The following is a 24,499-nucleotide window of genomic DNA, read 5'->3' as shown; positions in this document are numbered from 1 at the left end:
ACTACACTCCCCAGATTCCCCGGCCAGGAGGCGCTTGTCTCCCTCGCCCCAGGGCTCTCTGGGAGCTGCAGTCTCCTCTCCTACTCCACCCTAGCGCCAGGCAGCCAGAGGGAACTACAACTCCCAGCATCCTCCGGGGCGCCCCTTCCCTCCGCCCCCTGCTGGGCTGAGTGGTGTTTTTGTTGTTGGTAAAAGGTTAGTGGAACAGCTGATTGCTCTGTAGGGTAAGAGACCTTCTTTCTCTAATGGGGCGTCTCTGCTTTTCTCCTCCCCTCGGGCCCCTGCCCCCTGCCTCCTTCCTCTGTTGCTGCCTGGGGGAGGGAGTGGGTCTGGGCTTTTGGAGAGGGGCAATTCCCTTTCTGCACCGTGCAGCCTCGTGCCAGGGGCTCCCTGGGGGCGATCCGTGCTCCTCCCCCCCGCAGTGCCCCCTCCTCGAGAGGGCTGTGCCTGTAGCCAGGGTACCCTGGAGTCCAGCAGCCCCCTGATCTCAGGCTTGCCTGGCCTGTGCTTCGAGGCCTTGGGAGGCTGGGCTCCCTGCTGCAGGGAGGGCAGTGGGGCCATCCGTCTCCTCTGGAAGGGGGCAGCTCAGGAGATGGAACCCCCGCCCCAGCTGTCAGCCCCTTTTCCTCCCCCCCTGCTTAAGCCCGTTTCCACTGCTTTACTCCCATCTCCCCTGGCTGCTGGGTCAGGCCTGCGACCTGCCCAGCTGTGCTGTTTGCCTGGTTGGAGCTGACACCCACCCTGCGGATGCCCCTGGCCCGAGCAACCCAGAGATTAGCCACCCCCGTGGCATTAAAGAGCGAGGAATCTCTCCCATGCCTGTATTTGCGCCTAGGCCTGTCCATCAGGGCAATCTTCACCACTCCCTCACCCCCCTGCACAAGTTCCCCCCCTGTGCAGCTTCCTTCCCCAGCACGCCTGTGGCTTTGGGTTTCCGAACACGAGTTTCCTTTGTCGCTTTGGTTTGGAGCCGTTTGATTTTTTAAAGCCTTTTATTCTGAGCGAGAAGAGCAGGGGCCGGGGGCGGCCGGGAGAGAAGTGGGAAGAGTTTCCCCCGAAACCCGCTGGGGATGTAAGTCTTTTCTTCTCTTGCCAAGCTGGGAGGTGGTTTTCTCTTGTCTCTTCCTGGAACCAGCCTTGCATAAGTCTGGTGCGCCCTGCTTGCCTTGTGCAAGCTTCAAGGAATCCTCCCCCTGTCCCTGGCAGCCAGGTGAGAGGAGAGGATGGATGGCAGCTGCTGGGATTTGTTTTGCACATGGCTGCTCCTTGGCTGGCACATGGCTCCGCACAACTGGAGCAGCAGACTCCTGGGAGGGGAAAGGAATGTAGCTTCAGGCACTTGGCTGGGTGATGGCCAGGAGGTCCCACGCCAGCCGTGCGCTGTCTGGGCTTGTGGGGCCGATCAGGAGGTGTCTCGCCCAGGCCACGAGCACTTTTTAGCGGTGATTGTGCAGGATTCCCAGGAGAGCAAAGCTGAGAGGCCCTAAGCCAAATCAGGGCCCTGTTGTAGTCACAAAGAGATGGTCCCTTCCCCAAAGAGCTCAAGAGTCTCCATAGGCAAAGGCTGGGAGTGGAAACAGAGGCACCACGTGGGGAAGTAACTTGCACAGGTCACACAGCAGAGCTAGGAGCTAGGTGTCCTGCCTTAATTCCACGCTCTAGCCACAGCGCCACCCTGCCAACCTCAAGATGCTCAGATGTCAGAGGAAGTTAGTAACAGCAGGACTGTATAGAGGAGCTAATATTAATACCTAGCTCTTATCATCAGTGGGTCTTACAGTGCTTTACAAAGGAGGTCAGCCTCATTATCCCCATTTTACAGATGTGGAAACTGAGGCACAGAGAGGACGTGACTGACACAAGGTCACCCAGCAAAGCAGGGTGTGAGCTGGCACTAAAGCCCAGATCCCCAGAGTGCTAATCCTGTCCTGTATCCACTAGGCCACACTGCTTCCCAGCAGATCTTCCACCCTGGCATGGCTGCACCGGGGATTATAATTGGTGCAGGCGCACTTTGGGGATCTCATTCAGATGTACTGGGACACTCACCACATATAATCACTGCACGTGGGCGCCTGTGTGCGGGAGAGTCTGATGATGGCAGGGAAGGCACCACGTTACAGGGCACCTCTGTCACATGGGATCATTGAGCGAGGACTTTGGCTTGTCCAGAGAGGAAATTGAGGTGCCTGGTCACCCCCCTGTGCTCTGCCTTTGCAGTGAACCCCTTTGAAGATGTCTGCAGCCCCATCAGTGCAGTATATGAGTCTCTTGGCTGTTACCACATTGTTAACTTGTAGTGTAGACGCAATCTCACCCTGGCCATGAAGCTTACTAGACAATTTGCTGTTCTAGCTGCTGAGTTAATTGCAGCTGCTGTGTAGACAGGGCCAGCATGTCTCTCTCCCTGTGCCTAACTTGCTGCCCTGACGTGGTGGTCTGTCCCTGCTGTGTTTTGCAAGCTAAGCAGTACTGGGCCTGTATGATGCTTGGGGGGGAGACCCTCCAGGAAAACCCAGGCTTCTGAGGGAAATGATACTAGTGATAAAGCAACACGTGCTGTTCTTATTTCTGTGTTATGGTAGCACTAGGGTGACCAGCCAGCAAATGTGAAAAATTGGGACAGGGGGTGAGGGGTAATAAACGCCTATATAGAAAAAGACCCAAAAATCGGGACATCCGGTCACCCTAAGTAGCACGTAGAAGGCCCAATCATGGACCAAGAGCCTGTTGCACTAGCATACAAAGACCCCAAAGTACTCTAAGCTGTTCTGAACCGATGCCCCAGCCAGGTGCTGGAGCTTCCAGCTGAGATGTAAAATCAAGGGCCTGGCTCTTTTGCTGTCGCTAAGCATCCTGCAGCCATAGGCACTGACGTCCCCTCTTTCCCCTGGGTGCTTGACACCCCCCCCCCGGGCCCATCCCCACTCCACCCCTTCCCCAAAGTCCCCACCCCAACTCTGACTCCCCCCCGCCCCTATTCCAACTTCTTCCCCAAATCCCTGCCTCTTCCCTGCCTGCGTGCAACATTCCCACTCCTCCCTCCCGCCCCCTCCAGAGCATGCTAATAGCTGTTTGGCGGCAGCCAGGTGGGAAGCGTTGGGAGGTAGGCGGGGGAGCGGGGACACGGCACGCTCGGGGGTGGAGGAGGAGGAGAAGGGGCAGATGGGGGGGTGAGGGGAGCTTGGCTGCCAGTGGGTGCAGAGCACCCACTAATTTTTGCACCAGAGCACCCACGGAGTCAGCGCCTATGCCTGCAGCCACTTTCACAAGAGCCTGGGCTTTCAGCCTGCATCCGTGCATCCCCTCTCCCGGTGTTCCCCAGCTGGGTACGAGCCTCAGTATCGCCAACCCCAAATGTTCAAACATCATGAGTCAGGCTTACCAAAAATCATGAGATTATGTACAGATAATGGCGTTGGGGTTCTTTTCATTTGCCTTCTGCTTTTTGAACATTTAGGGTGCACTGGGGTCACATTTTGAAGCTTTCTCCACTGCCACAAGGGCTGAAAACTTTCTTTTTCTTTAAGAAAGGCTGAAATCAGCATGTATCCCCTTCACTCCAGGAGCTGGAGCTTTAAGGAAAGCACTCATTATCATGACAAAACCATACGAGTGGGTAACACTGGAGACTCCACTTCTCTATAGCCGTGTGGGATGGCCGTTGTGGGCTCCGCCCCAGGGCAGGAATCAGAGTGATCCTGGTATACGCTGCTTGTAAAGCACTTTGGGATCTGATGCTGGAGAGGCAGGATGAAACTCAGATACTGCTGGTAGGCCAGCTGGTGGGGGGTTGTGTTTGTCCTCTCACTGCGCAGCAGCATTTCTTAAAGCCAGTGCAGTTCCCCTTGTGCCGGAGCACCCATGCCAAGGGCAGTAGATCCATCTGCTCGCCCAGTGAAGCGGCAAACATCACCTGATTCCGTAGGGCCACATTTTCTGGGGCCTAACGGCTAGAGCATCGGACTGGGACTCAGAGACCTGGCCAGCTAGGTGACCTTGGGCAAGTCCCTTCCCTGCTCTGTGCCTCAGTTTCCCCATCTGTAAAATGAAGAGACTGATGCTTTGAGATCCATGGGTGAAAGACACAATAGAAGAGCTTGCTCCTGCGGTTAAAGTTGAGAACCCCTGTGGTTAAAGATTGACAGTTCTAAGTCAAATGCTCTGTTGGATTCTCTTGAAATGTGACGTGCAGAAAGACGGTTTCTAGCCAGAGTGATTGCACGGGACTTGGTGGGTCGAGGGGACAGGTTGTGACCCTGAGCTGCCCTCCAGGTATTGCAGCTTTGAAAGCTACCCTTGGCAGATATCTGAGGACGAATCACCGGCCAGGCACAACTGTCTGCCTCTGTGGAAGGGTTTCTGTTACTGCTGGGAACTGTAATCCGAGGCCAGCAGAGACCTGAGAAGGGGCACAAACTCTTTTTGAAAGGAAAAGGAATGACACTTGAATGCTTGCTGTGCCAGTCCAGGGGTTGGGAGAGTGCTGGGGAAGGGGAATCATGAGATATATGGGGATGGGTAGCAGGGAGTGGAGAGGGGTTGGGGGCTCCGAGGAGGGGTGAGACATGGGGAGGGGAGACGTGGGGGAGTGGTAGGGTAAATGGGGTGGCTAGGGATGTGGGAGCATGTGAGCCCCACCTTCTCCCCCCATGTGTGTACCAGGATCTTGGGAGGGGGTGTCAGCTTGCTCTTCTGAGTGGGTCTGAGTCCCTCTTTCTACCCCTGTGTGTGCTGGGTTCTTGGGAATCCTGCTGTTCTAAGGGATCTGAGCCCCTCCCCTGCCCCCCATGTGTGTGCCAGGATCCAGTAACCCTGTCCCTCTGAGATGAGGGGACCGAGCCCCTTTCCTTGCCCTCCCCCCATGTGTGTGTGCCAGGATCTTGGGGGCCCTGCTATACTAAGGGGTCTGAGCCCCTCTCCCTCAACCCAAATGTGAGCCAGGTTCTGGAGGGGCCCTGAGTACACCACACATTGAAATCTCTGAAAATCAGACAATTCAAAGTTAAGGTGACAGCACCCTTGTGTGGGGCTGGCCAGGGGGCCAGCTTGAAGGCTGGGCGAGCAAGGAGCCTCATCACTGCAAGGAGAGCAGCTGGAGGGGCGCCTGGCAGGGGCCCAGTTTGGTGTCCAGCGCAGCCGCTGTAACTGAGAATGTGTGGCCCTCCCATAAGCAGCTGCTTGTGACACATGTAGAACAAATTTCTTACATGCTCGTGGCTTCTCACATGCTAAGGAATGGTCCTGAATGGCTTCGTGGGGCGGGACAGGGAGGGGAAGCCGGAAATGGGGATGGGGGCGCTACCTGATGTGAGGAGGAGAATGAGTGCACTGCATAAAGGTACTGTAACTAAACCACCACGGAATAAAATGGTCAGTTTTGGGGCCAGGGATGAGATTTCTCTCACTGCCCTGTTAGCAGCTCCCCCCTCTAGACATTTCACAATACAACCCGTGGTTGTGTGCCAAAGGGGACAGTAGCTCTTAGGATCACATAGCCTCCTTGCTAGCTGGCTGCAAACTTAAGGGACAGCTATAATGACCTGCCTGACCACTGACTCCTACCAAAAATGTTTCTCTTTCTGGTTGGGAAACAAGGAAATTCACGGACAAAAAATTGGTTAACCCAGAGCTGAGGTTGCCTGTTGGGTCTCGTGCCCGTCCAGCAGAACTCAAACCTCGGACAACCAGAAAAGGCAGTGTGAAGGGATGCCCCAACGTGGCCTTAACTCTGCCCCTCCAGAGCTGGCGGTAGCCAGTAGGAATTATCTGTGTGCGCTCCAGCTGTGGTCGCTGTTGTTAGGTGGAGCTATATGGAACAGTGGAGGGATTAGCCAGAGAAGCTGAGCAGAGCTGTGATTGTGATGGGGGCGATATGGGGGTGCCCTTTCCCTCAGAGATTCTGAGCCCCTCTGCCTATGCCTCACCCCACGTGGGTGAGGATGGGAAAACGGTGCACTTGCATCCTGAGAGATGCCGTTTGTCTCACTCCAGTGCTGAGCTGGGAAGCATATGTGAGCAGCAGGGCACGGGAGTCTTCTTGCCATGGGGGGCATCAGCAGCGAGGTGGGGTACAAGGATGGGGTGGGCATGGCCTGATGGTTGAGTGACAGTGTTGTGTTTGAGGGGGTTCTGTGTGCAATGGTGAAAGGTTGTAAAATACAGCGGGTGTGGGGTTGGTTTTGCAGTGGAGGCTCCGTATCCAGGCATAGAGTGGGCATAGGCAGCAGCCATTCAGTCCTGTTCACCTGGACACAAGTTTCACCTTGGCTAAGAGACAACATTGGACTCTGTGCTGCAGCTGGTGCATGCTTCTTCCCTGAGCGATGGGCACGAGCCACAAAGGCAGAGTGCAAGTACGTATCTTGTGGGCACCCTGGGCCATCACTTAGAAAGGGCAGAGTTAAAGTTACGTTGATGTATACCTTGACTCCGGGTTTCCTGGGTGTCAGAGGTCTGCATTTTGCTGGATGGGCACGGGGCACCACGGGGCAAGCTGAAGTGTTTTTGTCAATGGATTTGCATTAAGTCCTAGAGACCCCGGCCAAGATTACTAGTCTAGGTGCAAGCCACCATCCTTGCACCAAAGATTTTGCAGGGTGGAAGGAGAAACTGAGGCACAGAGGGAGGGAGTTGCCCACGGTCACACAGCAGATCAGTGTCAGAGCTGGGAACAGAACCCAAGTGCCCTGAGACATAGTTTAGTGACACACTAACCAGAGTTAAAAGACTAGACAAAGATCCCTTTCTGTCTGAAATATGTGGGGTCTTGCGGGGTCCAGCCCCAAAGGTGCCTGAATGCCTGGACTCCTGGGTTCAATTCCCGGCTCTGAAATGGACTTGCTGTGTGCCCAAGAACCTCTGTAAAATAGAGACAGTGGCACTGCCCTGCCTCCTGCAGGCTGGGAAGCTAAATGCATCCATGCCCGTGAGGTGAGTTCCCATGCCATGTAGGGAAGCAGGACTTTCAGGGCATCCCAGGCTGGTCCAGGGTGGGATTTTCCCATCCTGCCCCTTCCCCATCACTTTTCTCCCTCCCACCTGTGACATTCCCCAGGATACAATCTGGACTGTTGAGCAGCTCCGTCCCCTCAACTCTCCAATCTGAGGTGCCTTTTACACAGCTTTGCTGTGAGAGCAACCGCTCCTCGTCTGCTCACACACATGTAAATCGCTCACAGCTACATTGCAAGGGTACAGCCACCCACCCGTGAATTACATTGCAGAGCAACACCAACAAACTCCCAGTCCTAGACTTTCCCCCAGAAATGTGCGTCTTGTAGTGCCCAGCTCTCTCCTGGGCACCACGAACTCATATAAAGTCTATCATTTTATTAATAGAAAATGGTATGCACAAACCCTGGTATCTCAAATGGAGTTTCCCAAATACTTCAATCCAAGCTCCCTGATCTAGATAAAACAATAAAATAAATTTATTAACTACAGAAGGATAGATTTTAAGTGATTACAAGTAATAAGGCATAAAAGTCAGAATGTCTAACCTAACAAACTAAGTGATTTCAAAGCAAAAATCTCTGTCCCTACATGTTCTAGCAGCCTCACTGGCTGAATTCCTTTCTGCTAGGATCCTTTCCTTTGTCCTTCAGGTGTTGTCGATGCTATGAGTAGAGACGAAAGGAGAAATCTTGTGGGGAGTTTCTTCCCCTTTCTGACAGTTCTCATTTTCTTTGAGAATCATCTCCAGCTGAGGTTCAGGAGACAGCAGGAGATGGGAACCTCCAGCGCTTTCTTTGCCAAAATGTAACTTTCTCACTTGCACCCTTTTTCCTGCCAAAGAATGGCCACTTAAGCAGGTGATGGTCCATCTGATTTTGTTGACACCTAGCTGAGGCGTCAGTTTGCCTGTTGTCTTTCTGGAACTGGTCTGTGGCTGACTTTTTAAACTTGGAACATGTCTCTGCAATGTCATACAGTAGAATTGTATAACTTTACATACAGTGTTGTCACACGCTTTTTACCAGGACAATAATGGTCAGCAAATTACGAGTTTCTGAGTGATACCGCACAAGGCATACTTTGTACAGAATTTATCATAGTCTTGTAGAAAGGGTGAACATTGGGTTACAGACTATCACACTGTCCTTCTTCCTTCTTCACCTTCCACCCTGATGAAGAGGATGGAGGAGGTGTCTCCTAGCAAGTCGCAGGCACAGCCCCACTCTACCATGGCCTTTCTCAACGTAGCCCACACCTACGTGCCCAACACCAAGGTCGAATGCCACTACACCCTGCCTCCCAGCATGAAGCCGTCAGCCCGCGACTGGATCGGGATATTCAAGGTACTGGGAAGAGAGAGGCGGGTGGGAGCTGGATGCGTTAGCTGGGATCTCCCCTGTAGCTTTGCCCCGGGGGGATGGGGGGCAGCATGGCAAGTGTTCTGATCAGGCAGTGAATTAGGCTGAGATGGAGAGGCGCAGGGTGTCTGACTGGCCTCATCACCTGGGGTAGAGGCTTCCCCTCCTATTGCGTTCACTGCTGTTCCATTGCGCTGAGCCCACAGCGTGCACATGAGAGGAGGGGCCCACTTCTACAGGCCACTTTGAAATTCACCCACAAGTCGACCAAGCCTCCTGCTTTTCCCTGCGTGCAAAAGCAAAATGAGGCAGTGTGGCTGAATGGCTAGTGCGCTGGCCTGGGACTTATGAAACCAGGGTTCTATTCCTGATGGCCAGCCTTGGGCAAGTCACTTCCCCGCCGTGTGCCTCAGTTTCCCCATCTGTAAAACGGGTGGGCAGGGGAATGATACTGCCCTCCTGTGCTGTGTAACAGCCAGGAAGTATTATCATCTTAGGCTGAGTTGTGCTGCAGACCCAGGCTTGAGGCTTCAGCAGTTCCGAGCCCACGCTTGAGCATCCATGCTGCAGGGTAAACCTGGGCTTACAATTGCCAGATCTGGGTCTCGCTGTGGACCTTTGACTCGGGTCTGCTGCTTTCTGCTGCCTCCCCACTGCAAAATGACAAGCCTTGGCTCTGACCCATCCCCACCCCCAGCAGGGTCATAGGACCCAGGTCAGACAGATCTGTGTGTGGACGGAAGCAGGGCTTGGGCTCAAACCTGGGTCAGAGCCCGGGCTTAGTGGGTAGCTTAGTGTTGCTGATAGCCCGTCCCAACCCACCTCCAATGAGGACAGTGACACTGGCACTTGATGAGCGCTAGAGAAACGCTCAGCTAATGCCAGGGGTTCCTCAGACACCTTCTTGCCTGCGTCTGTCTGTCCAGGTGGAGGCCTCGTCTGTGCGGGATTACTACACCTTCGTGTGGTGCGTGGTGCCCGACGGAGGTGCGGAAGGGGCGCCCGTCCATTCCAGTGTCCAGTTCCATGGTAGGTAGGGGAGCTCTGGGGCTGAGGGGGGAACTCCGGGGAGGGGAGTGTGCGGTGTGTAGATTACATGCGTGGGGGTTGCAGGAGGGTGAGATCAGAGGGGGGGGGTCCGTCAGTGAGCAGCCGGAGCAACGGTCTGAAGGGATGGCAGCCCTGGGTAAGGGTTTGGGTTACAGAGGCTTTGCCGTGGCTTGTCGGACCAAGGGCCCATCTAGCCAAGTATCCCGGCCTCCCTGATAGATGTGGTCATGCCAGAGGGCCCATCTAGCCCAATATCGCCTTGCATTTCTGGATCAGACCCAGAGGCCGATCCAGTCTAGTATCCCCACACTCTGCACCAGATGAGGTCCCTGGGCCCATCTCGCGTGGGGTCCAGCCTCCAGGTGTGGCCATGACCTCATGCCACAGCAGCAGCAAGCCAAATGCTCCCTGGAGCCCCCTGGTGCAATTACCACAGGGGGCATTGAGGAGGCAGCAGTGGGTGGGGAGGAACTGCTCACACAGCTTGGCCCTGACATCTCGTGTGGGGCTGAGGATTGGGACAGGGGCTTCCCATGGGACTCCAGGGTCAGCAGCTTGGGACAGGAGGGGGTAAAGCAGAGAGGATCTTAGGAAAGGGTGCAGGAGGCAGCTGGGGGGAAGGAGCGAGGCTGGGACTGGAATGGGATGGCAGGTTTCCAAGCAGCCCGTGATGGAACGGGCATCCAGGTCACCGTCGGCCTTTGGCGCTACCCACTGGTTGTCAGAGAGGCCAGGCCAGAGCAGGCCACACAGACTAGGCTCAAGGCTAGGGGGCGGCACACTGGCTGGGGGGCAGCACCTCTGTGACCAACGTGATCTACTGACAAGGCACTTGCCAGCCGCTCGGCCATGGTACCAACCACGCTGGTGCCAGGACTCAGGAGTTCGGGGCGGTAGCTGGGGGCAAGATGGGTCACGGGAGAGCCAGGGATCAGATCGAGCCCCAGAATATGGGGCATCCAAGCCTCCACCTGGAGGCAGTCAGCTTGCTGGCAAGGCCCTAGCAGTGGTGGGGCAGAGTCATCTGATGCTGGGCCCTGTCTGTCCTGCTGCAGCCAGCTACCTGCCCAAGCCAGGGGCCCAACAGTACCAGTTCCGCTACGTGGACCGCCATGGTGAGGTGCGCGGCCAGAGCAGCCCCTTCCAGTTCAGCGAGCCCCGGCCCATGGACGAGCTCGTCACGCTGGAGGAGGATGACGAGGGCAACATGGACATGTTGCTGGTGGTGCCCAAGGCCACCTTGCTGCAGGTAATGAGGTGTCAGTATTGCCTAGTGGGTAGAGCACCAGATTGGGTGCCTGGAGACCTGGCTTCTGGTCCCAGCTCTGCCAGTGGCCTTGGGCAAGTCACTTCACAGATTTGTGCCTCAGTTTCCCCTGGCCCCAGTTAGGCTGTGAGCTCACCCAATGCACAAGATGGAGGGCAACAGGAGGGATCAGCTGTTGCTTTGCCCAAGAGGGCACCTGGCCATGTCCCAGTCAACTCAAACCCCTCCCCTCCTGCCAGGCTTTTCTCCCTGCAGGGCAGGCAGTAACAACTGCATTGGGAAATGGGGCGGAGTTTAGGCCTGGCCCCGCCCTCCAGCAGCTCTGCCCCTTCAGAACACCTCCCTATTGTGATGAGAGCCCCCACCAACTGTCTCTTGCTCCGCCCACCTGAGTTAACCCCTTGCCTGCCTGTGCGCCCTGCAATGTCCTGGGCACCTGGGTGAGTATAGTGCCTGCCCCCTCAGTCCGTACTAAAGGCGCCGGTCCCTGTGGGTCCCATTCCCCCCCAGAACCAGCTGGAGGAGAGCCAGCAGGAGCACAGCAGGCTCCTGCGAGAGAAGCTACGGCTGGAGGAGGAGGTGAAGGAGCTGCAGGCCCGGATCGAGCAGCTGGAGGAGGCTCTGGGCACCATGCGGGATGAGCACACCAAGCTGGCAGAGCAGTACAAGGTGTGTTGGGTGCCTTCTGCAGGCACCGGGCCCTATCGGGCAGCAGCCACTGGGTTGAGTTCCCCACCACCCTGCTTCCTGGATTGATAAGGATCCAGTGCCATCCCCATGGACTGGGCTGTTGCCTGTCACACTGGGGACAAACTGAGGCACACGGACAGGTGAATTAGGCCTCCCAGCTCCTTGCTCAGGCCACTGTGCTGGGCTGCCTCCCTGGAGATGCCCACCTAGGAGGAGACCCCCATATTCCTCCTTATGTTCCCTGCTACCCACTGTCTTAGCCCCAGATTCCAAAGGGGCTCTCCGATTTGGGGGGCCCCTGGGCTTCCCTGCCCCTTGCCAGAGCACCCAGACTCTGTGCTGATCCGAGGTGGGAGACGGGTCGGGGCTTCCCATGTCCACGATCCTGGCTCACCCCTCCCCTCCCCGCCTGGCGGTGCCTCTCCCAGGATCTCTCGAGCTCCCATGCAGCCATGATGGAGGAGCGGGACGCGCTGAGCCGGCAGCAGGCGGGACAGCTGGCCCGCATCCAGGAGCTGGAGGAGGACGTTCAGGCCCTGAGCGAGAAGGTGCTGCAGAAGGAGGTGGAGTTGGACAGGTGAGCAGCAGTGGGTGGGAGGTCAACAGGCTTGGGGAGCGGGACGGGAGTTAGGGTCAGTGCTGTGACCCACCTGGACTGGTGGGTGTGGGGGAGGCAGCAGCAGGTGAATAACAGGGCTCTGGCTTGGGAAGGACGGTGGCCTCCTCCCCCATGGCTCGTCAGGATGGGTCCAGGCCTGTGATCTCATCCAGTCGGCTAAGTGGAGTTGGACCTGGTCGGCACTCAGTTGGATGGCCACCGAGGCCGAACCCAGGATCCTGTGGGAAGGGAGTGAGGCCAGCGGTTCTGGGGGCTCTCGTCCTGAGTGAGAATGGGCTAATGCCATAGGGGGCGCTGTGCTGTGCTCTGGGGAGCAGGGTGGGGGCTCAGTGCTGGATGCTCTGTCCTTTGTCTCCCCCCGCCCCCGGCAGCATGGACTCTCATGTGCCATGGGGTGCAGCCTCTGGAGTCGGAGTGGGTTTGCAGTGTCCCGTGTGCTAGGACAGGGCCAGGCCCAGGCCGTGCTGACTAAAGGGGCCTCGTTAGCAAGGCTGCAGGACACAGACTCACCCTGGGGTTCTGGCCCGGCAGTGTCGCGGAAGAGCTGGCGGTCTGCAGTGGGTCTGCCCGGCCCCCTTGCTGAGCCTTACCCGTCCTCCCACCACTGTAGCTGTGCCCTGAGCCGAGCCGGGGATCACTTTGCCTGTCTGTCGTCCCCCCCGCCCCCTCCCCAGGATGAAGGACACGGTGAAGTCCCTGGTGCGGGAGCAGGAGCAGATCCACCACCAGCTCAAGGAGGAGAATGCCGAGAAGGAGCATTACCAGGTGAGCCCTGCGGAGCCCCGGGGTGGGGCTTGCAGGGGTGACTTGCTGGTGGTGGAGCTAGCTGGGGTGAGCAGAGGAGCAGGGGTCCCTCCCCTCCCCCTCAGACACACACAGGAGTGGGGGTCCCACTCCATACATACAGAGACCAGCAGGATTCCCCCACCCCAGGGGGCACCCAGAGGAAAGGGAGGTGGGTCCCATCCCCACCCCCCAGGAGTCTCTGGCCCGGCACGTGAGGATCATGTCCCCCACCCCCACCCCCCAGGTCAAGCTGCAGGCCTCGGAGCAGGAGAGCCGGAACCTGGCCTGCGACCTGCTGCTGGCCAAGACCCGGCACAGCGAGAAGGTGTCGCAGGCCCTGGTGCTGCAGGAGGACATCAGCAAGCTGCAGCAGAAGCTGGCGGCCGCGCAGCAGAGGACGGTGAGTGCCCTGGGTGCCATGGCGCAGCCTCCGCTCCCCCCTCCCCCTGCTTGGGTGTGTGCGTTCACCAGCCCTTTCCCTGGAAAAGAGGAGAGTAGGGCGGTGTCGCTGCTAGAGCAGGGGGATGGGAGCCAGGACTCCTGGGTTCTCTTTCCCTGCTGCAGGTGCCTGTGTGTGTATTCTAGGGATGAGGATGGGGAACCAGGACTCCTGGGTTCTTTTCCCACTGACTCCTGAAAGGCAGCCACTTCTGGGACATGGAGAATAACAGGATAGTATTTTACCAAGAAGCAGCAGCCCAAACCCCACTCACATGAAAAGAGCCACAGGATCTTTGGCACCCTCCTGGAGCAGGATTTTGAAGATCTCTGCCGGGAGGAAAATCTTCTGGCTGCCCAGAAGGCCTGCATCAGCCCTAATGGGATTTGACCCTGGCTTAAAGAAAGGCCAGCTATTTCCAGCTTGGCTTTGGCGCACAGACCTCAGAGCTACCCTGCACCTCACAGAGCTCACTGAGCAGTTTGCCTTGATAACATCCTGTAGCAGGGAGTTCCACATGCTAATAGTAAAGAATTTTAACAGTCTTTTAAATGCCATCAACTGCTCCCTTGTCGCTGTGTTTGGGCGTGGGATGCAGGGGCAGAGCCCAGCTGGCCTCTTCCATCCCATTCATTATTTCTGACCCTCCCTCCCCCCCCGTTACCTTCCCCCCCAGGCCCAGCTGGAAGCGCTGTGTGAGCAGCTCCGCTCCACCCAGGACCTCCTTGCCGCCAGCCAGCAGAAAGTAGTGCTGCTTGGGGAGGAGTTGGCCAGCACCTCCTCCATCCGGGACCGGACCATCTCGGACCTGCACAAGAGCCGGCTGGAGTCAGCCGAAACCAACATCAAGCTGGCGGACATGACCCTGAAATGGAAGGAAGGGAAAGGCCAGTGGTGGAAGGAGAAGAGCAACCTGCTGCAGAGCATAGAGGTGCCAACCCCCACCTCGCTGGGCCTCTCACTTGAATGGCTGCATCCACTGCCGGGGTGCAGCCGCCTCTAGGGTGGGGTACTGGCAATGCTCAACAGTTTAGGATAGGAAATGAAGGCGCATCCCCTAGCTGGGCTTGTCTCAGTGACCAGTGGACAGGGAGCAGGGACGAGCATGTCCAGGCCTTGGGAAAAGTCCCCCTGTCCTGACCCACACAATGCTCAGAACTTGGTTTATGTCTGAGCACAGTGCCCCCTGGTGGGCACTGGCTGAGGCGAGAGCGCCCCCTACTGAGCTACTTGAAGCACAGCATGAGGGAGAATACCCTGTACTAATCCCGCTGCTCCCTGCAGCCCAGAACCCCCTAAACCTCTTATCAGAGAGGAGAGTGCCCCCTACTGAGCCCCCTGCCCCGTTCCCTGCAGCACAGCTCCCCCAAGCACCACATTGGGGCCAGCCCTAGCTGCGAGGTTAGGACGCCCCCTGTTGAGCCTCTTCCCCTGCTCCCTGCAGCGCAGCACCCCCTAGCACTGCACTAGGTATTTGTAGTCCTTCCATCCCAGCCTAGCTAGGGAGATGTGCTGGGCTCCCCACGGCAGGCAAGGGTCGGCCCCCATGAGCGCCCCCTATGCCGTTTGCAGGCGGAGAAGGACAAGATCCTGAAGTTGAGTGCCGAGGTGCTGAAGCTGGAGAAGAACCTGCAGGAGGAGCGAGCCCAGAAGCAGGTGCTGAAATCTGAACTGTCCCACGAGAGGGACTCCAGCCTGGTAAGACCAGTAGGGGGGTGAGCACTGCCCCGGGTCAGAGGGGAACCCCACTCTCTGCCATATAAGGGGTGGGATCAGAGCTGTGATGGGGAGGCCCTGCCATGCGGGAGGGGAGGTCCGTGCCCTAAAGGGAAGGAATCAGAGCTGGGATGGGGAGGCCCTACCCCGAAAACTGCACATGGGTGTTAGGGGGTGCCGTGCCCCATAGGAGAAGGGATTGTGGCACTCATGGGTCTAGGGGATCAGGTGCCTAGGGTATGGAGGTTTGCTCCCGAGCCTGGTGCAGGGCTCAGTTCTCACGGTCCCGTGTCCCCTTCCTCCCCACCCCAGGTGCAGCTATCAGAGAGCAAGCGGGAGCTCAAGGAGCTGCGCGCGGCCCTGAAGGTGGCTGAGAAGGAGAAGGAGCAGCTCCAGGAGGAGAAACAGGTTGGTGCCAGCTGGGGTCAGAGGTCAAAGGGGGCTGAACCCCGGAGCTGGGCAGGTAACAGCTCTTGGCCCAGGCTCCAGTAGGGGCCAAGAAACTGCCAGGAGGGGGCGACATGAGCCACATTCCCTGCCCCCATCAGGGCCTTCCTTGCATAGGGGCTGTGCGGTGCCCTCGGGTCAGGCAGGGGCCCTGCAGCCTGGGCAGTGGGTGGGGGCAGGCAAAGACCCTGCCCCCCCCCCCAGGTCCCCACCCAATCTCCCCATGGCCTGGTGCCCGGGGCACAGGTGGGGCCAATCCTCACCCCAGTGGCTTCCCCTCCCCAGGAGCTGCTGGAGTACGCTCGCAAGCTGGAGGAGCGGCTGGAGAAGGTGGCCGACGAGAAGTGGAGCGAGGTGACAGCGGCCGAGGAGGAGGAGGCGGCGGCAACGGTGCTGAGTGCGTAACAACCCGTCCCCTCACCCCTGTCACCACAACCATTACCTCCCCAACCCCATCCCTCCCGTCCTCCCACCTCGTTACCTTCCCACCCCACCCCTGTTACCTCCCCAACCCCATCCCCCCTGTCCTCCCACCCCGTTATCTTCCCATCCCACCCGTTACCTCCCGACCCCATCCTCCCACCCTTGCTACCTCCCCAGCCGCCCCTATTACCCCTGTCCAGAGGTGAAAGTAAGCCAGTCCGGTCCGGCATACCAGTAAGAGCCAGTACGCTGTGCCGGACTGGACTGGGTTTCTGCGGCCGTGATTTAAAGGGCCCGGTGCTCCTGCCACTGCAGAGATCCCCGGGCTCTTTAAAGCGCCGACAGAGCTCTGGCAACCGGGCTCAGGTGAGGATTTAAAGGGCCCGGAGTTTCGTGGCGGCCAGAGCCTCAGGCCCTTGAATTCGACCCTTTGCCCCAGGGCTTCCAGCCACCTCTGCAGCTGGGAGCTCTGGGATGATTTAAAGGCCCTGGGGCTCCCAGCCACAGCCGGAGCCCCAGGGCCTTTAAATGTTGTAAGGCCCCGCCCCTTCCTATTGAGGCCCCGCCTCTACCTGTTGAGCCCTGCCCCTTCTGGTTAAGGCCCCACCTCTTCCGGTTGAGGCCATGTGTACTGGTAAGTCCTTTAAGTTACTTTGATCCCTGCCTCTGTCCCCCCACCCGTTACCTCCCCATCCCCCTCCAATGACTCTTCCTCCTCACTCCATGCAACTCCCCCCTTGCAGGTGTCCACAGACAGTGCCTGCCCCAATTACCCCAGTCCCCCCACCCCATCACCACCATCCCCCGCATCCCTGTTACCCCATCCTCCCACCTCTGTTACCTCCCCACCCCGTTATCTCCGTCCCCCCACCCCCATTCTCCCACCTGTTACCTCCCCACCCCACCTATGTTACCTCCCCACCCCCATGCTGCCCATCTTCCCACCCCCGTTACCTCCCTACCACTTCACTGCCTCACCCCGTTCCCCGGCACCCCTGATGGTTACCCCTTCACTGTAACCCCTGTTCATCCCCCCCTGCTCTGCCCCCAATTACCTCCTCTCTGCCCCAGGACCCCCCCTCCTCTCTCTCACTGCTGTGTGCACTCTCCACTTGCCCCCCCTCTCCGACATTGCCCTATGCTGCTCCCCTGCACCCAGAAGAGTAGTGCTGCCCCCTGGAGTTACCAACACTCTGCCAGTGCCAGCTGTCCTCGGCTCCTCCCCCAAGAACCCCCCCCCCACCTCCACATACCCCTGGGCTGGCTCTTCCCAGCCTCCTCCCGCCAGCAGGGTTCCCCCCCTTTGCCCTGCCCTGCTCAGCGGGGGGCACTGGCTGCCCAAGTGATCCTGTGGCCTCCCCTCCCCCCAGGCTCCCTGGACTCCCCACTCTCGGACTCGGAGGACGAGTCCCCCGAGGACATGAGGATCCACACCCAGCTCAGCCCCTACAGCCTGTGCGACAACCGGGCCGGCACCAAGACCCCGCCGTGCCTGCGGGAGCCCATGCACAAGGTGGTGATCAGCCAGCCTGCCCCCATCACCACCCAGATCAAGCAGCCCACCGAGGACAACAGCTCCGACTCAGTGAGTCCCCGGGGGGCAAGGACCCCCAGGCACCGTGCAGCGTGGAGGGGGAAACTGAAGCACAGGGACTTGCCCTCGGTCACACAGCGAGCAGGGGCGGGGTGGAAATAGAATCCTGGCGTCCTGGCTGCTGGCTGCTTCGTCTACCCTGCTATTCCACACTCCCTCTCGGAGCTAAGGATCGAACCCAGGAGTCCTGACTTTCAGCCCCATCTTGTGACCATTTCTTTCTTGCCAACAGTGGCCCCTTGGCCCACGCAGAACATCAACCCTAGATTGAGGCAGGGACCCCAGAACGATGCAGCCCCAGCCCCCGCCCACTCAGTTCACCCTCCTGTGAGCAGTAGCCCCCGCGGCATCTCATGCTGAGCCCCTGAATTGAGCCCAGTTGTTGTCTATCCCGTTTCTTGTGGCCGTGCCCAGGGACCCACCACGCGTGGTAGTGCACACTAGCTCCCTGTCTCATCCGACGGGCTTCAAGCTTCTGATCTCTGGAACCTTAAAGCCCGTAGGCGGATAGGGTGGGGTTTTGGTTTGCAGGAGAGTGCTGGGCCCCCCCATCTTCCTGGGGAACAGAAAACCCCGCTTTGAGGGTGCATCTGAGCCTGCTTCACCCGGAAGGAGGGGTTATCTGCCAGCCCCCTAAACCCTTCTGCATTCCCCTCTACCACATCCCTGTCAGAAGTAGCTGGAAGGTCCCTGGAGCTGCAGGACCGGGGATGGCTGCCCGCTTCCCCCTGCCCCCCCCCGGGACAGGGGCGAAGGAGCGTCCATGCCAGGTTGGGGATCAGGCCCACGTTTGAAATCTCTCCGTGTCCCACTGCAGTCGCTGTTCGTTCACGGGGCAGCTTCTTCCTCCCTCGCCCCTCCAGCCGTGAGTGGGGGGAGGGGCTTTTTAGACCCGCCCCTGTAAAATTTTACAAACCTCTGATAATTGGCACGATAAAACATGCAGTAACATTAACGGCTGGGAGAAAAGGGGATGCCGGGGAGTCTCTCCAGCGCCTCCCGCTGGGGAAAGTGTGTGTGGGGGTCAGCTGGGAGAGTGGGGACTTCTCCCTGCCAGCCTCATGGCGTCAGTGCTGGGGGAGCCCCCATCTCCATCCCCAGGGAGGCAGCGAGAGCAGCAGGATGGGGGAGTCTGGTTACAACACAGTAGCTCCTCCGGCAGGCCGAAGCCAGAGCTCCAGCTCCCAACCCGCTGGGGCTTCTGGGCTAGTGAGATCTGGATGTGACAGTCAGCTGATCACCAGGCGTTTGGGGTTCCCTGGGGTTCCTGAAGGGGAACTATGCTGGGGTTAGGGAGGTTGCCCGGCTGCTGGGACCAGAACGTCCCTGCACTCGGTCCATTTCCAAGGTGTCTGTTCCAGGAACTCCCCCCGTGGCCCATGGCAGCCCCATGAAATGAGGGATCACAGGCAGGGAGGCCGGGTGGCAGCGACATCACAACATGCTGCCCCCGCTCGGGGCGGGACACAGCTCGGTTCAGAGATCTCTCAGGCAGTCCAGCAGGTCCGAGGATCAATCCCAGCACCACCTACTGCAAGGGGGAGCAGGCTGCTGACCCAATGCCCACCGTCCCGCCACGTGCATGGCTCCATGATTCCTCCACACAGCCAGGAGGCAGGAAACTAGAAGAGACCCGTCGGGTAGCCCACGGCCTAGCGGTGCAGCTCGGGATCTTGCAGCAACAGGAATAAAACTCACACCCCCAGGCTGTCAGGGCACAGCCCACTGCCACTGGAGAATCTCCATCCATTCTCAGCAGTGTAGGTCCTATGACACATAGCAGGGCTGTTCTTCTGGGCAGCCCGGTTACTTGGGGAGGGGGGCACAATCACTATGCCTATGTGCAGGGGGCACCCCAGTGCTGGGCGGTGGAGGCTGGACTCTGGTCCCCGGCGCTCTCACACCCACTTTCGCTGCAGGAGGCGGAGGACGAGAAGGCCGTGCTGATGGCGGCTGTGCGGAGCGGAGGGGAAGAGGCCAGTCTGCTGCTGCCCGAGTTGGGCAGTGTCTTCTATGAGATGGCCAGGTGAGGAGGGGATTGGCTGCACTGGGGCCAGTCAGCAGAGCAAGGGGCTGTTCCTTTGCCCTGCCCATAAAGAGGAGGATGGAGAAGAGGATGGAGGGGAGCAGAGTGGGGAGATGGGGAGGAGGATGCAGGGGAGCAGAGTGGGGGGCTGGGGAGGAGGATGGAGGGGACCAGGGTTGGGGGCCGGGGGAGTAGGGGAAGTGAGGGATGGAGGCAGCTTTCCAAGCCTCCTCTTAGTTAGTAAAAATATATAAATTTCCCTGTGGGCGCAGGGAGCCGATGACTTTTACAGCCAGTGGCCATAAAAGTGGCAGGTGCGGAGCCGGGAGATGTATGGCCGTGTCAGGGCATTTCTGAATCAATTTTCAGCATCATTAGATTCCTTTCTCCTGCAGACAGAGGCGGGCGGGGGAGGAGGGAGGCTATTTGAAAGTGAAATAGATAGAATCACCCAGCTGCAAGGCAAGGTGGGGTCTGTGCACCCAGCCCCCCGTGCAGGGGAGATGGGCTGCAATGGGGGTGTCAGGAGTAGGAAAGGCAGGTAGGGTGCAGGGTGCTGAGTGCAGAGAGGTGGGATGGGGGCGGCAGGGGAGGGCAGAGTGGTTGCAGGTGGGATGGGATGGGGACATCGGAAGGATGGGATGGGATGGGATGGAGACATCACGGGAAGGGTGGGGTGGGATGGGGTGGTGGCAGCAGGGGAGGGCAGAGGGACTGGGACGGCGTGTTGTAGGAGGACAGGTGGATACAGAGGGAATGGGATCAAGGTATGGTGGGAGGGTGGAGAGGGAAGCCAGTATTGGGGGATTGGCAGAGTGGGTGCAGCGGGAGAATGGGATGGGGTGTCGGAGGAGGGCAGGAGGATGCAGAAGGGAAGGGATGGCAGCGTCAGGGAAGGGCATGGTGGTTGCGGTGGGATGACATGTTGGGAGGAGGCAGGGTTGGATGCTGGTGTCGGGGGAAGGGCAGAAGGGATGCAGGAGATGGGATGGGGGTATCAGGAGAAGGCAGGGGGTGCGGTGGGATGACGTATTGGGGGGCAGGGTTGGATGCTGGTGTCGGGGGAAGGGCAGAAGGGATGTGGGGGATGGGATGGGGGTATGAGTGGAGGGCTGGGGATGCAGTGGGATGACATGTTGTGGGGAAGCAGGGTTGGATGCTGGTGTCGGGGGAAGGGCAGAAGGGATGCAGGGGATGGGATGGGGGTGTCAGGAGAGGGCAGGGGGTGTGGTGGGATGACGTGTTGGGGGGAGGCAGGTTGGATGCTGGTGTCGGGAAGGGCAGAAGGGATGCAGGGGATGGGATGGGGGTGTCAGGAGAGGGCAGGGGGTGTGGTGGGATGACGTGTTGGGGGGAGGCAGGTTGGATGCTGGTGTCGGGAAGGGCAGAAGGGATGCAGGGGATGGGATGGGGGTGTCAGGAGAGGGCAGGGGATGCAGTGGGATGACGCGTTGGGGGGGCAAGGTTGGATGCTGATGTCGGGGGAAGGGCAGGGTGGGCGCAGGATGCATGTGCAGAGGCAATGAGCCGGGGGTGTCTGAGGAATAAAAGGAATTCTGGGCTGAGGGGGCCACTGCTCCCCTTTGAGAAGGGAGAGGGGCTGCTGCGCTGTGGGGGTGGAGGGCCAGTCCTTTGCAGGGTCCTCTGCTCTGTTTTCTGCAGAGTCTAACGGGGAAGGAGCAAAAAGAGAGACGGGGGAATCAGGAGCGGGGAGAACTGGAATAGCAGGAGGCGGGGAACCCATAATAACGCTGGCCCCCAGCCCAGCCGTGCCCTCAGTGCAGGGCCGGGGGCACGGTGCCAGGGTCCCGCTCATGGGGGGGGTGAGCTCTAGCGGTGCCGACTCTCTGTCTCTGTCGCCCCCGTGCAGCGGCATCACAGGCCGCCAGCCGTCAGATCTGGGCCCTTGCAGGATGGGCGCCTCCCCGCTGGACCTGCCCGCGTCCCCCGGCCTGTGGAAGGAGTGCCCCATCTGCAAGGAGCGCTTCCCCCTGGAGTGCGACAAGGAGGCGCTGGAGGAGCATGTCGACAGCCACTTCTTCTTCAGCGCCCACGACCCCTTCGCCTTCGAGTGACACCCCTGTCACCCCCACCTCGCCCTGAGCCTCGGGTCACGCCACCCTGCCTCTCCCCGGAAATCCTGTCAGGCACTGCCCGCCCAGCACACCCTCTAGGAGCTCCCCCAATCCTTGGGGGGCAGTTTACCCCCTCTCCTGCCCTCCATGGCATCTGAGAGCAGGGAGTGAATGGGGGGGCTGGGCACTAGCGTCCCCTAGTGGCTATTCCCAGGCAAGTCTGTAGGCCTGAGGTCTCCAGCCCCCACTCTGCTGCCTTAGGGTGAAATAGGGCGAGTTGCTCCCACCCTCCAAATATGGGGTTCACCCAGTGCAGATGCTGAGCGCTCATCAGTTGGAGAGGGGGCAGGCTCACACACCCCTTGGCTAGGGGGCTCTGTGTCAGGGCAATAGGAATCCCCAGAGGGGGTGCCCCAACTCCCATCTGCCTCCTGGAACCTGGGACTATTGCTTAGAGCTGGGGAGGGCTCACTGGGGTGGGAGGTTGGAGCTGGGGGGCTGCCGTAGGGACACACTGTCTCCTCCCCCACCCCCCAATGTTTCCCCTTGGGCTCCAGACACATGGTATTGGGAACTGCTGGGCAGCAGATTTTGGAAGGTACAGGGGGTGGAGGGGCAGTTCAGAGAAGGCGAGGCCAGGTGGTTTCCTCTCATCTCCTCAGGTGAGAGTAGGCAGATTTCCTGGGTCCCTCCAGGCTCTGGGGAGGGGGCTGAGTGGGGTTAGGCTTCCCCATAGTTCAGGCTAAAAGGGGCCTGGATTTCCCCACTCTCCCGATCCCAAAGGCAGCTTCCTGTGCTGCTCCCTGCCTATGTGCCGGGGTCCTGGCCCCACCCCCAGCTCCACTCCCCTGGGCCCAGTCAACTAACCTTTGGGTCTCTGGCTGGGCTACTGGATTCCATGTCTGGGCTAGGGAATTTTGCCACTGTCATAAGGGTCTGTTCCCCCACGGGACTCAGTTTCCCTGACTGCGAGGCAAGGAGACCCAGCCCCCACCCTAGCCTCCCCATCCATGGACACCAGGCAGAGCCTGCCGCTGCTCAGCCCTGCAGGACGCCGGCATGGACCAAGAGCCAGCCGGTAATGCTGGGAGCGTGCCGCCAACAACCACTGATTTGTTAGAATGTCAACTGCAGAAGTAATTGGCACAACGGGCCTTCTATTGGCTCCTGCCGTCCGCCACCACTGCCTCCCACTCCGGTTAACGGCCCAAGAGAACCCCCAGGATCCAGAGTCCCAATCACCGAAACCGTTCCCTTCCTGGCGATCTCAGGTAGGGGGTGGAAATGGGGAAGGGTCATGGGCAGGTGGGGCTGAGCCGGGCACTGGATGGAGGGCACAGGGCAGTCCCCAGGGTATGGGGGTGCAAAGGGGCCTGAGCCCAGAGCTCTCTGTGTGTGGATACACATGACCTGGGGGGAAAGGTGTGTGTACATGGGGGTGAGCAGTGAACACCAGGGTATCAGTCCTGTCCCAGCCCAGGTTGGGGGCTGGGTTTCCCCAGCTGCCTTTTCTGCTAAGCGGCCTCTTGGCCCCAGCATCCCCTTGGCCTGGAACTGCGCCGCTCCCAGCCCCGGGCCTGATCCTAAACTCATCTGCCCTGTGTGGCGCCCCAGGGATCCCAGCCGTGTGGGTGTCAATCAGGAATGACTGCCATTGCATCCTCCAACCTCTGTGCCAGCATTTCCCGGGGCAGAACCAGGGCCTGGCTCTCTGTTGCAATCTGCCCCTCCCTCCCCCCCATAACCTCTGGGCACCTGATGCAGTGTGACAGGATGGGGAGGAGAGGTCCAAAGACCCACCTGGCCAACTTGAGAGCTGACAGGGTCCCTGGGGCATGGGGGGTGCACCAGCCCTGACATGACAGTGCGGGGAGGGGGAGATGCACAGACCTCACATGACCCCTAGGAGCAGCAGGGGGGGGACACTAGCCTGACTGGGGAGACAACGCGGGGAGGGTCACCAGCCCTGGCATGACCCCTGGATGGGGCAGCAGGCAGGGCAGAGCCCTGACACTACCCCTGAAATGGTTTTATTTTCACTTTGGTTTTTTTAAACTGACTTGTCCATTATTACTGTTATAATTCTCATGATTCAGGATGCCCCTCTGCCGGGTCTCTGCATCTCATAGCCGCTCGCTGTAGCATGCTCAGTAATTAGTGTTGATTTGCAGTTGGTTTGCTTGATTTCAGGGGGAGGGGGGCAGTTCAACCCCCCGAATCCCCTTGTACATAAGCCGTCCCCCCCCGGATTATTCTCATGCACTTGCTTTTCGTATTCACGGTTGCATTTCCTTTTATTTTAATTTTTTTTAAATCTAATACTGTTGTGACTGTCCCTTTGCCCCTTCCTCCGCTTGAGGGGGAGGGAGAAAGAAGCCAGGCGTTTGGCTGGCCCCCGAATTCTCGGTCAGTCAGCTGGGTGGGATGAGAGTTCATGATTGTGCCTTTTGAATGCAGGAGATGAGGCTGCTGCTCTGATCACTGGTGTATAGACGCTCTTGATTTTGTAACTAACTGTGGTTGGTGATTCTGATGTGTCCAGCTGGTCCCTGCTTCTCCCCAATCTCATCCCTGGCCTGTTTTGGTTTTGTTTTTTTTAAATGTCCCCCCCCCCCCAAAAAAAAGACAGCTAAGGTCCCCAAACGTCAGAGCAATAAAAACCAGTGCGTGCACACACACATACACACACACACACAAGGCCCATGTAAAGTGTGTATATATATTTATATTACATGTCTTGGCTATTCTAATAAAATCCGGTCTCTTCAAAGCTTTGCCTGATTTATGGTTTCTTGGGCACTGTAAAACCTCGCGCCGCTCCGCCGGGCTCAGGGAGATCACTGCCCTCCCACGCTCTGCCAGGATAGTCAGGCTGATTTTTACTCTTGGGAGTAAAAGCCAGCAGAACTGCAGCGGGGTAAGGCCGATGCCTGGGCAGAGATCGAGACCGGATAGGCAGCCGAAGCACCTGGGATTGGCAACGTTCCTCTTGCCGCGACGGTGGATGCTGCTGGGTGCCGTGGTGGAGCCGAGCAGGACGGGATAAACGCAA

The 24,499-nt window shown here is 58.8% G+C and overlaps 1 protein-coding gene across 4 annotated transcripts; it reads left to right on the top strand.

Moving 5' to 3' along the window:
* Positions 1 to 144: 144 nt before the first annotated feature.
* Positions 145 to 24,217, top strand: CALCOCO1 (calcium binding and coiled-coil domain 1). 4 transcript variants are annotated; one of them, XM_032786716.2, is made up of 15 exons: positions 145 to 224; positions 8,136 to 8,300; positions 9,242 to 9,344; positions 10,421 to 10,614; positions 11,143 to 11,301; positions 11,751 to 11,899; positions 12,616 to 12,706; positions 12,972 to 13,127; positions 13,843 to 14,097; positions 14,739 to 14,864; positions 15,195 to 15,290; positions 15,615 to 15,726; positions 17,123 to 17,337; positions 19,266 to 19,372; positions 21,243 to 24,217. In XM_032786716.2, the coding sequence occupies exons 2-15, from the start codon at positions 8,139 to 8,141 to the stop codon at positions 21,445 to 21,447; spliced, it is 2,130 nt and encodes a 709-aa protein (XP_032642607.1). In that variant the 5' UTR covers positions 145 to 224; positions 8,136 to 8,138; the 3' UTR covers positions 21,448 to 24,217. The 4 variants fall into 4 exon arrangements, with proteins under 4 accessions (XP_032642607.1, XP_032642608.1, XP_032642606.1 ...); XM_032786717.2 differs by having other exon boundaries at positions 166 to 195; XM_032786715.2 differs by lacking the exon at positions 145 to 224 and having other exon boundaries at positions 8,130 to 8,300; positions 21,243 to 21,529.
* Positions 24,218 to 24,499: the final 282 nt, after the last annotated feature.

The sequence above is a fragment of the Chelonoidis abingdonii genome, chromosome 26 (assembly GCF_003597395.2).
Source record: "Chelonoidis abingdonii isolate Lonesome George chromosome 26, CheloAbing_2.0, whole genome shotgun sequence".
NCBI lineage: Eukaryota > Metazoa > Chordata > Testudines > Testudinidae > Chelonoidis > Chelonoidis abingdonii.
This window is presented reverse-complemented; position numbering and strand designations above follow the sequence as displayed.

Coding starts and splice junctions, on each gene's coding strand:
- CALCOCO1 (XM_032786715.2), top strand. CDS start 8,130: ATGAAGAGGATGGAGGAGGTGTCTCCTAGCAAGTCGCAGGCACAGCCC. Junction 14,865..15,194: donor ACGAGAGGGACTCCAGCCTG/GTAAGACCAGTA, acceptor TCCCCACCCCAG/GTGCAGCTATCAGAGAGCAA. Junction 15,291..15,614: donor AGCTCCAGGAGGAGAAACAG/GTTGGTGCCAGC, acceptor TCCCCTCCCCAG/GAGCTGCTGGAGTACGCTCG.